Source organism: Colias croceus, chromosome 12 (genome assembly GCF_905220415.1).
Source record: "Colias croceus chromosome 12, ilColCroc2.1".
Taxonomy (NCBI): Eukaryota; Metazoa; Arthropoda; class Insecta; order Lepidoptera; family Pieridae; genus Colias; species Colias croceus.
In genome coordinates this window covers 1,085,302-1,102,063 of record NC_059548.1, presented here as the reverse complement: position 1 = coordinate 1,102,063, position 16,762 = coordinate 1,085,302, and the positions used below count along the sequence as shown (strand labels likewise).

The 16,762-nt window shown below is 31.5% G+C and overlaps 1 protein-coding gene across 2 annotated transcripts in view; it reads right to left on the bottom strand.

The window, feature by feature from the left end:
* LOC123696167 (putative inorganic phosphate cotransporter) overlaps nucleotides 1-16,762 on the bottom strand; it is a 40,848-nt gene that overhangs the window by 10,989 nt on the left and 13,097 nt on the right. The window contains exons 1-2 of one of the 2 annotated variants that reach the window (XM_045642223.1): nucleotides 14,599-14,719; nucleotides 12,333-12,463 (exon numbers count right to left, since the gene is read on the bottom strand). In XM_045642223.1, the coding sequence (XP_045498179.1) occupies nucleotides 12,333-12,463; nucleotides 14,599-14,704 (237 nt within the window). In that variant the 5' untranslated portion in view covers nucleotides 14,705-14,719. Of the gene's footprint in view, nucleotides 1-12,332; nucleotides 12,464-14,598; nucleotides 14,720-16,762 lie in introns of those variants that run through there. The other variant, XM_045642224.1, reaches the window with a different exon arrangement.

The following is a 16,762-nucleotide window of genomic DNA, read 5'->3' as shown; positions in this document are numbered from 1 at the left end:
GGCGTGCATTAGGAGAGGCCTACGTCCAGCAGTGGACATCGAAAGGCTGATGATTGATTGATTGATGATTGATATAGAAGAGACCGGCAATCTACGGCATCTATAAAGACGAGAGGTGGTGGTGTTATTATAGCTATATCTAAAGAAATTCAATCTGTTCGTATGCGTCACCTTGAAAGTGTATATGAAGATTTATGGATTTCATTGAAATGCATATCGGAGGGCAAAACTAGGGATATCTTACTATGTGCTGTTTACTTACCTCCTCCAGTGTGTTCTTATGTAGTAGATGGTATTTTGGAAAATATAAGTAATGCTATACAATCGCATCCATGTGAATCAATAGTTATAGGGGATTTTAATATGGGATTTATCGACTGGACGGTGGAATCAGATATGTATTTACGCCCTTGCAACTATGATACTTCAACTGGCTTGTCTCTAGTCGATTTCATGTCTCAAAATGATTTACTCCAATTTAATAATGTTAAAAATCATAACCAGCGAATTTTAGATTTAGTTTTTGGCCGAAATTGTCAGATTGTAGTATCAAAGGTTTCTGTTCCCTTAGCTAGATTAGATCCTCATCATCCGGCAATTAAAATTAATGTAGCATTATCTAAATCTAAATATTTAATAAACAAACCATATGCAAGTCGAAAATTTTTCAAATCTGATTATTATTTGATTAACTCCAAGCTGTCAGAGATAAACTGGGAACAGGAATTGGTTTCGTGTAAGGATGTCAATGCTATGGTCTCAAAGTTTTATAGTTTGATCAATGATGTAATTAATCTTCACGTTCCCAGCCATAAAACAAAAAGCCGAAAATATCCTATTTGGTATAGAAAGGATCTTATTAAGCTAATCTCGGAAAAAGAAAAACTGCGTAAAAGGTTTAAAATCTATAAAAATCCTAGAGACAATCTAGAAGTCGGCATCCTGAGTAAAAGAATTAATAAATTAATTAAATCTCAATATAAAGACTATATAACTAGTATAGAAGCTTCAATAAAGCATCATCCTAAAAAATTCTGGACGTTCATTAAAAGTCGTTGGGGTTGTTCGTCGACTTTTCCCTCTAGGATGAAATTAGGAAATTTGTCTTCCGATACTGGACCTGGCATTTCCGAGCTCTTTGCTTCTCATTTTAATTCAATATTCTCATGTAGTGACCAGCAAGTATTTACCGCGGATAATGATATATATTCACAATTCTCCATATATAATATCGAGGTAATTGAGAGCCATATTCTAAAATTGCTCCGTTCCCTCGATCCTAGTAAGGGCGCAGGACCGGATGGAATCCCGCCATTTTTTATTATTAAAACCAGCCATAATCTTTCCTTTCCGCTCAAAATCATATTTCAGAAATCCCTAGAGTCTTCGATTTTTCCAACCGCGTGGAAGACAGCAAATATCGTCCCTATTTACAAGAAAGGCGATAAAGATGATGTCAAGAATTACCGTCCGGTTTCTCTACTAAACACTTTCTCAAAAATATTTGAACGTTTGGTACTATCCGCCGTTACTCCATACTTTAGCAACCTTATCAATGATTTTCAGCATGGATTTTGCAAAAATCGGTCGACAGTGTCAAATTTACTGCACTATTCAACATATATCAGCGAATGCTTAGATAGTGGCTCTGAAACGGATGCCATATACACAGACTTCAGCAGTGCATTTGACAAAGTCGATCATGCAACACTGTTGGTAAAATTGAAGAATTATGGCTTCCACGGAACTCTCATCCAATGGTTTCATTCTTATCTTCACCATAGGGTTCAAGGGGTGACCATGGGTGGATTCAGGTCTCGTGAATATATTGCGACGTAAGGGGTTCCCCAAGGGTCACACCTAGGCCCGACTCTCTTCTTAATCTTTATCAATGACATATCTAACTGCATTAGTTATAGTAATTGCTCAATCTTTGCCGATGACCTAAAACTTTATCGTAGTGTGAACAATTCTGATGACGCATATCTTCTGCAGCATGATATAAATGCTATTCAAGTCTGGTGTAGGAATAATAAAATGGAGATTAACGCTGACAAGTGCCTTCACATAAAATTTTCTAGAAAAAAGAATTCTTTTAAATCAGCTTACACGATTAATCAACAACCTGTTAAGGAAGTGTCAGTAGTTCGTGATCTAGGTATATTACTTGACAAAAAACTAAACTTTTCAAAGCATATTGATCATATATGTTCTAAAGCTTGGCAGATGTTAGGTTTTATAAAACGAAATACTAAAGATTTCAGAAAAGCAAGTACGATAATTTGCCTATTTAATGCCCTAGTACGTAGTCATTTAGAATATGCTAGTACGATTTGGAATCCGCAGTATCAAATTCATATTATAGGCCGCATTGAACGCCTACAGAAAGCTTTCACAAAGTACTTAGCTTTTAAGGATCACCGTATTTCGGTTAGGGCAGATTACAGAGATAGACTGGATCATTTTAAATTGAGCTCATTGGAGAATCGCCGTCATTTACTTGATTTATATACATTGCATAAAATTATTCATGGGAACCTTTGCTCTAACCTAATTATGTATTTGAATTTGTCAGTTCCACGCTCTATTCCACGTTACGGTGTTTCTAGTACTTTCTGCCCAAGTCTATCCCGTACCAATTTAAAAAAGAATAGTCCATTTAATAGGTTAATGAAAACGTACAATAGTGTTACCAATAAAAGAAATAGCTTACAACATAGTAATAACGTTGACATTGACATCTTTCACGATAATTTTTATAGTTTTAAAAATAAAATAGTAAAGGTTATTCAGTGACTGTTTTGGATTTTTGGATTTTTGATGGATTTTTGATGTAATTGACATATTTTCTTTTATGTGTTTTTATTTTATAATTTATGTGTTTTAGCCATGTTTTAATTGAATTTTACATATTTTTTTTTTATTTCATGGATGTATAAAATTTCAAAAATTTTATTCATGTTATTATTGTAGTATTCATTTTATGTATTCTTGATAAATTTTTAATTGTGTAATGAATTTTATGTTTTTATAACTATGTACTTATTTTTTTTTCTCGATGGATGATAAATTTGATTAACTATGTATTTTTAGACTTAAAACTGAAAAATTTTAAGACCTGTTTTTTTATAATTGTTGTACACGCCTGCTTTATGGCCAATTCAGTTTAGGAAATAATGATTAATGTACTTCTGTAAATCGTATTAATTGAGTCATTATTGGTGTGTCTAATAAATAAATAAAGATTCTTGGCATATTTTTACGTTTCACGCAACCGTAATATAGTCTAGTTTACATAGCTAAAACTCAAATCTACTTATCTAATTTTTTTTCAGCACTATACAAAAAACAAAAAAATAATGGTCGTTTTCGGTGGCAAAATCACGTCATCTGACTTTGACGTGTGTTTACCATGACATGTAATAATTCTCTGAAAAGTGTTTCCATGAAAAAAAGTTCTCTGAAATGTTAAGATTGCGTAGATAAATATTACACTGCATTAGGTTTAAGCATATAAAAATAAAACACGATTTACTTCAATCTGAGACGTGGGAAGTATAGCTCCCAGCGTTTTAATAAGGGATAATACACAGGAAAGTATTTGTTCGATTTCCGACACTACTGCAATGATTATGAAAACCATATTTTTACCCCGGTTTAACTCATTTAGAAACGGCTTGTTACATAAATAATTATGTTTTATGGAATTCCCTTTCCCACCTGCATCATAGCAATTTCCTTCAATCTATTTTGAAAACATCATGAATGCAATTTTAATTAGCAAAGCTATTAGAGACATTACTTCATTAACTAGTTGCATAACGTATTGATACGTTCAAATGGAGCGAGCTTATCGTAGGTCTTGATTAAGAAATGTTAATCATTACTTTTTCTTCGTTTGCTCGTGTATTTCGATTTATGTTTCGATAATATCCTGGTACGTTGTTGTGAAATTCAAAATTTGTTATATTATGAACTAAATAATTGTGTAAAATAGGGGGGTTCTAAACTATAAAGTAAATAGGTATTGTAAGTTACATCTGTTATAAGGGTACGATGGTCCAGTACGATGGATTAATTTGTTTAGGAGATATAATATGCAGGGACCATGTATACGTATAGATCATATAGATTAAACAATATGGCCAAAAATAGCTTCATAATAATTATGATGAAGGTTCAATTTGTACTACATACTGAAAAAATATGGTGTTACAAACAATATGTTTTTCCTAGATTAATCATTTATATATTTTATATATTATAATAATACTTATATCATTAGAAAGAATACCAAACCATGCACAGCTGGTTACAAAAATCGCAACACTTTTCCAAATACAATATATTTATCAAGCATAGGATACGAATTCCACATAACTGCTAGATTACTTCTAAACCCTAAAATTGTAATATGTTCACGCGTGGTCTATATGCGCTAGTGTCAACGCGAACCTGTGGATCGAGGGCAGAATACAAATGGCTTTCGCACTTGCGTTTTAATCCTCTTTTTATTTATAAAAAGCTTTTCGCCCGCGGCTTTGCTAGCGCTGTCTAAAAGTAAACAAAACATATAGGTACTAAAACCTTCCTCTTGAACTTTACACTCTATCTGCAAAGAGAAAGCCCATCAAAATCTGTCCGGTAATTTTAAAGATCTAAATAAACAAACACACAGGCGGCGGAAAGCTACTTTGATTTGTATTATAAAACGGTGATAGTTAAGTTGTATTTTTTATCATCCTATGAGTAGGTATCTTCATCATCATCACTACATAGTATAAAACAAAGTCGCTTTCTCTGTTCCTATGTCCCTTTGTATTCTTAAATCTTTAAAACTCCGCAACGGATTTTGATGCGGTTTTTTAATAGATATAGTGATTCAAGAGGAAGGTTTTAGTATATAATTTATTAGGTTTTAGACAAAGCGGGCGAAGCCGCGGGCCGTAAGCTAGTAACTGATAAAACACGATGTACAAAGAAATGTGACCAATTGTTTTCAACTTCATATTTCTTTTGTCATCCATGTCCTTTTAATACAAAAAAAACTACATTTAATTTAACTCGCTCTTACAGTGTTTCTAATGCAATTACATGCTTCAGCAAAATGCAATATGCGTGTTTAATTTTTATATAATATGCTTCTAATCATATAAATATTTATTTTGATGTAATAAATCTAAATATTATAATGTTTCTGTATTATCAGAGGTATTATGAAAAAAGGGCTGAATAAATTTGAATCTTCGTAGATAAAGCCATGATGGAGAAGAGCCTATGTGGAAACTGCTTTCAGCCCGGTGATACAATACAAATAATATGGCTATACATATTTCAGGGATATTTTTTTATAAAAGACATGGTCTTAGATCCGAACATAAGGCGAAATTCAACGGCGTGATAATAGAATGAGACCCATTTAATAATAAATTTATTCTATTAAAAATGGGTTGACTGGGAAAATCCTGGACAGGACATTTTTAATGAATTAAAAATAAAACATTTTTTTTAATTAATTGCAGTATCAAGATAATAAAAAAAAATATTATAATAGACTTAAAGTATGAAACCTACAGAATGTGCAGTCATAGTCGTTTTCTAATATTTACCGGGACAAACGGCTAGGTTGGCAGGTATAAACAGGTATGTCGGTACCAGTTATTTTCACTTGATAGGATGATGAAAAAAAAATTATGTCAGCACTGTTTTATTACAAAATTGTTTTATTATCTCGAAACTGCAATTAAGGTAAACGCAGCTATCAACGACCCATCGAAAATCTGAAGGTATTACCGACCTATAAAAGTAATTCGAAATTTAAACGTTTCCAGAACTATTCTAGCTATAGGTAGGCAAAGTTATACACGAATGTATTACTTGAGTATCGTATACTTTAACGTTAGAGTGAGTAACTGAGCAAAAAAGAGTTAAAATGCGTAAGTTGCTGCGGGGTAGCGTGGAAGCAGGACGTGTCGTACTGTTCCGTTGTTCCTTCGGGTAAGTACTGTGAGTATCTTTTTAAGACATTTACAAACAAATAACATCTATACTTTAATTTATTTTACTTAATGTCAATGCATTTAAGTGTCAACTTTTCATTTCTTACAACATTTTATTAATAAAAAGTAATTTGAAACGATAAAACTTAAAATTAGAATGGGACGGTGTTAGGTTCACCAGTTTAAGCCGCGGCAGGTATCAACGACCCGTAAGTCGGCAATGGCAGCAACGTAACTTTTTGTTTTATTTTCTTTTATGTTATTATATCACACTAACACAAGTGGTTTTATGGACCAGTTTAAATCTAAGCTATGAGTCTTCATAAAAATCTATTAGCGACTAAACTTTTTTGTCTAGTGTTGTGTCTTTTAGCGTTGTCAATTTATACAAAGTTATGATATTTTCGAGGATCCCTATCGAATAGTTACAGAAGTAAATCATTGTTTTTTTTTTGTTTAAACAATATGCATTTGTTCATATTTTGTATGACATTAATCAATTATAATCTATTTTATAGTCTGATGGTCAAATGAATTAAAATAACCATTTTTTTATGGGTCGGTAATACAATTTAGGTTTATACTTACATACTTTAATACCGACCCATGTGGGTCGGCAATAGCAACTATAGGAAGCTATTACCGATCGAATATAGATTGTTTAGTTTCTCATCTACAAATTCAAATTCAAATTGCTTTATTTGCAGAATGTAGAATAAAGATGTTTGTATATACAGATAATATTGATCCTAAACATTCTGCTCGTAATTGAGCGTGCAAATATATTTTTATTACTTTTATGACATAATAGGTGCCTATTAAAAATTATATTTTTAGGTTAAATTTAAAAAATTAAAAAAAATATATTTTTAGGTTTTTAGGTTAAATTAACATAAAACATATAATTAGGTATATTTTTTCCAGAAATATGGAGCCACGAAAGCGGCGAAAAGTATTCAATAAAACACAACTCGCCGAAGCAATCAATCAAATAGCATAACGAAATATCCTAGAGTTTGAAATCCTTAATTTAATATATGTACATATATTAATAGTATTATGTTGATTAATTTAAAAGTTTATAATTATTTAGTTCATTACTAAAAAGTACTCATTTGTTTTATTAAAAATAACTACAATTAAAAAATACGAATATATTTGCATTTTTATTTCATTTTATTAAGATCGGTAATCATCATCATCACTAGCTTCTATACATTCCATTGCTGGAAAAAGGCTTCCTCTCACATACGATCGGGAATAGCTGCATAAAAATCGTTAATAGCTTCACAGCCGTTTTTATGGGTCGGTAATAGCAACAATCGACTAAGTCACATTGTAAATTATTTTTTACAAGATAATCCTTTATTAGAATGTATTTGCTTCAATAAATACATTTTTTATACATAACACTAGCATATAAAATGAAATTATAAATCTTTAGAAGAACCAGTATACTTAAAAAATATGGTTGATTTTGAAATTGCCTTAGAGGGGTCGTTAATACCTGCGTTTACCCTAATAAAAAATTAAAATATTTTTTAATTCATTAAAAATGTCCTGTCCAGGATTTTCCAAGTCAACCCATTTTTAATACATTTTTTAATAGACTAAATTAATTATAAAATTGGTCTCATTCTATTATCACGCCGCGGCCGTTGAATCGCCTTATGTTCGGATCTTAGACCAAAAAATTCGGAGTTTTTATTTCAAATTTAGTAGTGCGTTTAAAAACGCCAGTGCGAAAGTTTTACAACATTATGTAGCGGGTTTCCTTTGATTTTCTCGGCGGGACGTGGGTAGCATTGAGTTACATCTGTTATAAGGGACCAGTACGATGGACTAATATGTTAAGGCGATATATTATGCAGGGACCGTGTATAGATCATATAAATCGTAGTATAGATCACAATATGAAAGAGCATATATTTTTCGTAATATACGTAGGATTGACTTCATCAGTTAACTATATCATTTTTTGTATTTTTATAAAAAAAAACATTCTTTGTATTTCGAAGTACCTATATTTGTATTGTATGTCATAAAGAAAAATATGAGATGCATAGATGTCATTCTGTAAACGTCCAAGAATAATTAATTATTGCCAGCTTAAATTGACCGAAAATTAATAACAAAAAATACTTGAAAAATACACTTTGTTGTTTATGTCGTGAAGACAAAAAGACAAATAGTTTTTATGATATGCGCCATATTTGAAACAATACAAAAAATATATACTTACAAAACAACTAGGCGTGATAAATTTTAAACAATGCCTTTAAAGCTGGTTAAATTCTATGGAAGTTAATTATACACACGATTTGCTTGGCCGTGTTTTTGTGATTTACCCGGTAGGATCAGTGGTTAGTGATAAAGACTATTTTGTTGAGTGTAGGTTCGATTTTGAATTGGAAAGAAATAGGATGAACGAAATTTCTCAAGTTAAGAAATTCATATTATTGTATGATAATTTTGTATTTAAAAATGTGTTTGTTGTGTTTACATTCATAAAAATTCCTAGTAGTTTGTTTAATTTAGATACTAGAAGATATCCTTATAATATTATAATGAACTTAAGTATTGCTCGTCGCTCACTGCTTTCCGATTACACAGAAATAAATATTTTTAACCGACTTCAAAAAATGGAGGAGGACTTCAATGGTCCTCAATGTGGCCGGTATATTTTATCAAAATATTGTAACAATAGTAAATCAGGTTTCTTCAAGCACATTCCCATCCACATTATCCATAATATAATGAAGGTTTTTAAAATTCTAGTCACTAAGTCTAGCAATTTATTCAGCCAAAGGGTGAAATCCCAGTAGATATGTTCTGGGACCTTACATTACATGACTTGAAAATCTATTGAGTTACTGTCATTCGTCTATTTTGATACCCATAGGGTTTGAGAAAACGTGTGCTTGAAGACGTATAAATACGATAGTATTTTTATGTCTGGAGTAGGTTTAAAATCTTAATATCCTTATATCTATATCCAATAAATCTATATATATAAAACTCAAAGGTGACTGATATAGTGATCTATCAACGCACAGCCCAAACCACTAGACGTATCGGGCTGAAATTTGGCATGCAGGTAGATGTTAGGATGTAGGCATCCGCTAAGAAAGGATTTCCCGAAATTCTTGCGGGAACGGGGAAAAACGGGGATGCACGTACAAAGTCGTGGGCGGAAGCTAGTATTCGATATAGATATAGGGATATTGTTTGGAAGATATTCGCTTAAAATTTCAAACTTTAATTTTGGTTATATTTTTAAGGATACCATGATGTCATAAAGCAGTATTAATTCCAATGTGGTAAAGTGACGGTTAGACGACCAATAACTTTTCCATTTTTAGGGTTCCGTACCTCAAAAGGAAAAAACGGAACCCTTATAATATATAATATATAACCCTTAGTCCGTCTGTCCGTCCGTCCGTCCGTCTGTCAAGACCCTTTTTCTCAGGAACGCGTGGAGGTATGAAGCTGAAATTTATATCAATTACTCAGGTCTACTGTCCCTTGAAGCTGTGAAAAAATAAATTTTGTTTTTCAATAGCTGAAGTCCTGTTATTATTAAATACATATTATATCTCAGAACTTAACGTTACAGCGTATTCTTGACAAGCCGAAATCTTCATAAAGTTTATAGGTAGGTTAGCTTAATTTTAGAGATGCAACGAAAAAGGCAACGAATACGAATATTCGTAGGTATTTGACAAATAACAACTAATCACCGAATATTCGTATTCGCCGAATATATTATGATCACGATATATTGTGTAAAAATTATCTACGCAAAACGGAATGCAACTTTTATTCTGACATCATGTATCAAAACATGATAAACAGAGATTGGTGTGTATACGAAATTTATTTGTCATTTTATTATTTTCGGGAGTTACCCGCTAAATCTATAATACTTTCTTACGTTTGTCAAAAAGATAACTCAAGTACCTACTTACTAAGAATGAAATTGATACTTATCTTAAACTACCAAATTTGTTACCGTCTGAAGATCAGATATCCATTTTCCGATAGGTATTGAGAAAATTGGCCCAAAAATATTTTTCATTGGGACCATCTACCTATACAGTCTATATCTACAGTTGTCTGAAAGTATCTTTTTAAACCTAGGAAATATACAGTCAGAAAACATAAAATTGGCCAAGTGCGTGTTGGATTCGCGCACGAAGCGTTCCGTACTATGGGGACCCCCTTAATATTTTTTTTGTTGTAATAGCGGCAACGGAAATACATCAATTGTGAAAATTTCAGCTTTTTAGCTATGGTTTATGAGATACAGCCTGGAGACAGACAGACAGACAACAAAGTCTCCGTAATAGGGTCCCGTTTTAACCTTTGGGTACGGAATCCTATAAATCGTCTTAAAACCCATAATTTACTACTATTATATCAGGTATGTTTTTAAATAAAAATTTGCGTGTAGTGGATTTTGATTAGGTATTAAATAACCGAATCAAAGTAAGTGATAGAACCAAAACTAAAAGTAATTACACAAAATGCTTTGACAAAGATCTCGCTAATGTTTTGATATACATAATTGTTTATGAAAAAAAAACACCGATAGGTATTGTGTCAAGTAGAAAACGTATAAAGGTGTGAAAATAAGAGGTAACTTCGTGATTTTATTATTCAATTTTAATATTTTATGTTTTTGATTTGGTTCTGAATATTACACATATCATCTAATAGAAGTTTATTAATTTTGCTTTATACCCTTAACACAGACCAATGAGTTTACCAGCGAAATAAATTAAATTCTCGAACCAATTTTAGTGGGGATTCGGCTATAATTGCCACCTGATTATATTTTACTAACAAGTGTAAATTTAAATACGCAAAATAGTTTTAGTCTACATATCTATTTCTAATTGATTTATATAATAGCTAACCTGTGCTTGAAGAAATGAGAGAATTTATTAATTAGAAACGGACCAACCCGCGGGCGGTAGCTAGTTGCAATAAATTAAATTATCAGGGCCGCTTACATGACACTATTAATTATATCTGTTATAACACAGTTTTCTAATTAATAATTTTACGAAATCAAATCGAATAGTCAATTGCTTTCAAGTACTTAAGAGTTAAGACCTTGGTCACATTTTATAATAAACAGAACCTAGATTATTTTGCTAGTATGTTTCATATTGTTGTTATTGTATTATTAATGTTGATGACGTTTTTTGTTAATTTGCAATTCGCCTAAACGTGCATGAAAGGTCGTTTATTTGTCTGAATTTTTGTAAAGACTAATCACTAAACTTTTAGTGTTGTGATTTGCTCGGCTTATTAACTCGGAATTTGCCGGAACAAATAGCTAGAGTAGAATATTATATTATGTATGTATATTTTTCGTTATGTTGACCGTAAAGTGTATTTTTAATACGATAGGTTTTGAAGTAAACTTTATTTATTTATTCGTTTTTATAAAATTTTAACTTATGCTACCTACTAAAAATTATGTCGCTTCTGGCTTCCAGAATTTCGGTAGGCCTGATATCAATTAAAAAAAGGAAACGATTTCGCCTCGTGATAAGGGTGAGCAGATCAGATCAGAACCTAGACTAGCTGTCTATATATATTATATATAAAACTCAAAGGTGACTGATATAGTGATCTATCAACGCACAGCCCAAACCACTGGACGTATCGGGCTGAAATTTTGCATGCAGGTACATGTTAGGATGTAGGCATCCGCTAAGAAAGGATTTCCCGAAATTCTTGCGGGAACGGGGAAAAACAGGGATGCACGTACAAAGTCGTGGGCGGAAGCTAGTAGATAATATATACTTGAAATAAAAAGCTTAAGTTTGTTTGTTTGAACGCGCGGAAACTTAGGAACGGACGTTTCCAAAAAAAAAAATCTCCTTTAGATACGTGATCCTTGAGTGTTAATAAACGCTAAAATATGTGTAAATAATCATTGAGATATACATAATAATATGGAGGAGACACCACGAACAAAATCTGTGCGCCATTTTTTTTTTGCTCTAAGTTTTAAAAATTAATATCTAGTTAGGTACTTACCGATGAAAGTTATTCCTTTGCACTTTTCCGTATTATTTGTGCAATATCGTATCACACACGAAGGCATATTTGATGCGTTTCACTTTAAAACAAATAAAAAATGAGCGTGCAGTTACGCCATATGGCGTATGTTGAGCGGAACATAAGTGATGTAGGCGGTGTCGTCTCCATAATGTATATCTCAATGTAAATAATATGTTCTTTTTTTATTTGCGTGTAGGTACCAAGAGCAAAGCCGGGTAGGTATAAACATAGCCAACTATAAAATAAAAAACTTACCGGAAAATCGTAATTATTCGGCTTGGTCATGGCCACTATGGCCAAACTCATGCTGACTCTGGTTGCATATGACGTTACGGTGGAGAGAAAGAGAAGGAAGATGATCACGTGTCGCATCCCGAAGGAGCTTTCTGTAAACAAATATATACATTTTATTATCATTTTGTTGAATTTTTCACGAAAAAGTGTAAAAACATGTTCTTAAAATACCGCGAAAAAACAACTTCCGCTAACGGGTTAATTAATAACGGTTCTAAATGTATTTAATTAATAAATAACTGTATGTAAGTATATATTTTGATAATCTCGTCTTTCCTTTTTGGTTTTGATGACTATCAGAAAATCTAATATATAAAAATCAATGCCACTTTTCGTTGTAATTCCATAACTCGAGAACGGCTGAACCGATTTCGATAATTCTTTTTTTATTATATTCCTTGAAGTACGAGGATGGTTCTTATGTAGAGAAAACGTTAATATGTACCACGGGCGAAGCCGGGGCGGACCGCTAGTATGGTATATATTTTAATATTTAGGTTTACAAAGGTATTGAAATCATAAGTCATGTACCTATAAAAGAACTTGGAATAAAAATAAATAAATAATTACTAAGTACTTTTTGTGTTAAAAGCTACATTTTATTACTTTTTATGTTAACTAATAAAGGTAATCAATCGTTTACTATATCAACAGGTGTCAAAGAAAGTATGCTTGTTCTAAAAAAACTTGTTATTTTTCATAACTCATCACAACACAGATACCGATATATGTATACCGTATTAAAAGTGAAGTCCCATGTCCCCGTAGTGGGGTAAGGGGCAGATGCATTATGCATACATCTGTTTTACTGATCGATTTTTCTTTAGGGACAAGTAGGTGATCTGCGTGATCAGCCTTCTGTGTCCTACCAGACCGAGACATTTTTTTTTTCTTCGTCACCACCACTACATATATGCATCAGCTCAAAATCCGAATGATACGGTGGAATCCCCGTGCATTGTCCAAAACTATTGGCCTTGACTTGTAATTGACCTTTTTGCTAAAAAAATATCTAAATTTACAGTGCTACAGAGTTAAATATGGTCATGCAGATGCCGTAATTACTACCTACTACTAATTAAATATTGTAATTGTGCACTTGTTATACTTATACCTACATACCTACATTACGCAACCTGCCGAATTGTACTCCTAAAATAAAAAAAAAAAGAAATTCCCCATATTTTTTAGAGGATGATTATTCGGAACAGAAAAAAATCAGTAAATCTATGATTATTAACAAATCTTCCTAGCCTTTCTTTAATTATAATTGTAATCAAAACCTCTCCGATACTTATAGGTATTTATCATCATTTTACAAGATTTTACCTTACACCTCCCTTGCAAATTCTCTCTCAAGAAGAACACGAAGCAATACTATTTCATCTTCGAAACATAGGATTATAAATGAATTTAACACAACCAAAGCACGAGTTATTTCCTATCCTTTTCCTATCATATAAATAGGTTTAAATGTGACCAAAACATAACTAATGGGTCGTTTAAACGTGACTTGCCTTTCCATGGGGTTTTAACGATTGACGCACAGCTACATTCAGATCACAATGGATAATGGTCAATGGATAGTCAATGGATAGTTTATGAGTTTGGGTGTAACCTAATTTTGGATGACATGTTGTTTGTGTAGTCACGTGATTGTAAACAGTGCCTTGTTATAGTGATGGAAACTAAGTTGAGTATGTTGAAGTGGTATACAGAGAATAAGATAAAAACCCATGGAGGGTTGTCGCGTAAAAACCACAGGACAGTTCTTTGGCATATTATGATAATATACAGTTACATATTTTGTAAAATTAAATTGTATTACTGACATGATTAAAAAGAGCAACTATGGAGTTTCTTGCCGGTTCTACTCTATAGATACTGCTTTCCGAATCGGTGGTAAATGTTAAAAATATGGAAAAACGTTTCAAAAGTGCTTCTCGAAGAAGTTTAATTGAATAAATAAATGTTTGAGTTTGAGTTTAAGTTGAAGTTATGTCTTTCACTAGCGGTTGTCTGAGGTATCTTTGAATCATGCCAAATTAATTTCACTTCTGACACGCGTGCTCGCGTGACTTTAAATCGTCTTAGATACATTTATCTAAAATTTTTAATTATAATACCAGAAAAATAACATAATATTATAGATAGGTCCGTAGGTCTCCCTAACTATAATCTACCATGCCTACTAACAAAATTCAAGCTTAATAATATATTAACTCACCCAAATAATCAAGATCATTATCATATGTCAATTTAATTTTATCCGATTTCACAGATGATCTCCTTCTCAGTCCACTTTTGTGTATTTGTATGAAATTATAAACCATTTTAACTCAAATTTCTTGTTAAAAAGAAATATATTCTGATATTTTTTGTGATGTTCATAAAATACTAAAATAAGGAAACAAAAGATTAGTTAACATAAAATATATGAATTATCGGTAAGATAACGTTACACGGTACACTTTATTACTGATAATATCTATGTTTATATGATTATCGCAAATTAACAATACTTTTACAAGACTTTTACTTATAAAAAAGATATATCTTCTAGCAACGTCATAATAATAAATAGTGCAGTATTATCTTTATTGGAACCTATTCTTATGTTATTTTTCTAAATAAATAAATTTTATATTAAATTGTAATAAAATCGGTTTAGCCTTTGTGGAAATTAGTAAAGTTCTACATTACACATTAATATTATTAATAATAGGTATCTAAGGTTAACAAAATGGCTAACAAAACATTTGTGCAAATACAAGGTAATGGATCAATTGTTTAACATTCAAATACATTAAGAATCTATTTATTTAAAAATAAATCAATAAATATTATAATAAAGTTGAACAAACCTTCATAAACAATATCTACATTTGATCTACATATCTATTTTATTCAATTTATTTACACCTTTTTTTACCAATATTCTTTAAACATTTTTATATATCACAAATATTCTTATACTGTATGCCATAAAGTCTTTTTATCTACTGGTAAAAGTAATTACTCGAACACTTATCAACTAATTTGCATTTAAAACGTGAATTCTAAGTTTACAACGTCGCGTCCACAGATCACAGAAACAGTAAAGAATCCTTTATACTACAAAATATAAGAACGTATTGTTATTTTTAAGTACCGTCAAAAATATTTAAAAAAATCGTTCACAGTCAAACTTGATTGCTCTGAAGTTAGTGAGTTAGCTACCTATAAGATGAGATGTAAATATAATTTTTAACCGACTGCGACAGAAGGAAGGTAATGTTTTTCGAGTCTATACATAATATGTATGTAGGTATATTTCTTAGGCACGCCCGAGCGGCCCGATCGGTCCACGACACAATAGATTTTCTATTGTGTCTGTGATTCCGGGGCCTGAGTTATCAAGGAATGTTTCATGAATATTAACCGCCTTATACATTGCACCCCCGCGGCTTTTCTTGCCTGTATTTAACGAGCAGCATTTGTTCGTAATACGAATTTCTATATTTTATCTATATTTTATAAAACATATATATATTTTTTAAGGAATAGATGTTTAAACTAAGACTTACACCAAAATTAATTCACTTCCATTCCTTGATGTTAAAGTAAAAAAGTCAGAATTATTTATAAATAGTATGTGAGACACTAGATTTGGATAGTGGCCATAATTTAAAATAGTATGTACAATAAATTTATAGGTTATCATCTATATTTTTTATTTACAATTATATGTATATAGCTGAAGAGTTGGATTGTCTATGAATAGGAGCAATACTACGGGCGAAGCTGGGTCGGACCTATGATATATAAAAGAGCATAATAGGTCATTGGGTCGGACCCATAGTATCGTATATCATTCTAAATTTTGATGAATAAGTATAGAGTTTGAAGAATAAGCGGTTGATCTTTAAACGATACGATCTTGTTATAAAACAATCATAATATTATTAATTATATTTTATAAATAACAAAATACATTAGAATCATCACGTTTTTTATTATTTCTATAGATTGCAACATTTTCCGCGACATTAAAATGAATTTTCCTTTTAATGAACGCTTCGCAAAGGTTAACACGTTTTAAACATTTAGAATGGAATAATAGTAAATGACGGAAGATGATAAAATATAGCCCATTGTTTTTGGTATTAAAGTGACTGGTTTTGTTACACTATTAATTATTATTCTTTTGTTTTTGAAATATTTGCAGTAACGTTATATTATTGTACAGTTAATAAGCATTTTACCTGATTTATTATCTAATTTTGTTGCTAAATAAATAATTAATATTCATACTCAAATAATAAAATATCAAATAAACAATTTGCGGATATACATAATAACTTCCTAGATTCGACCTTTCTTCTAAGTTCTAACTTATTGGTATGCGCGAC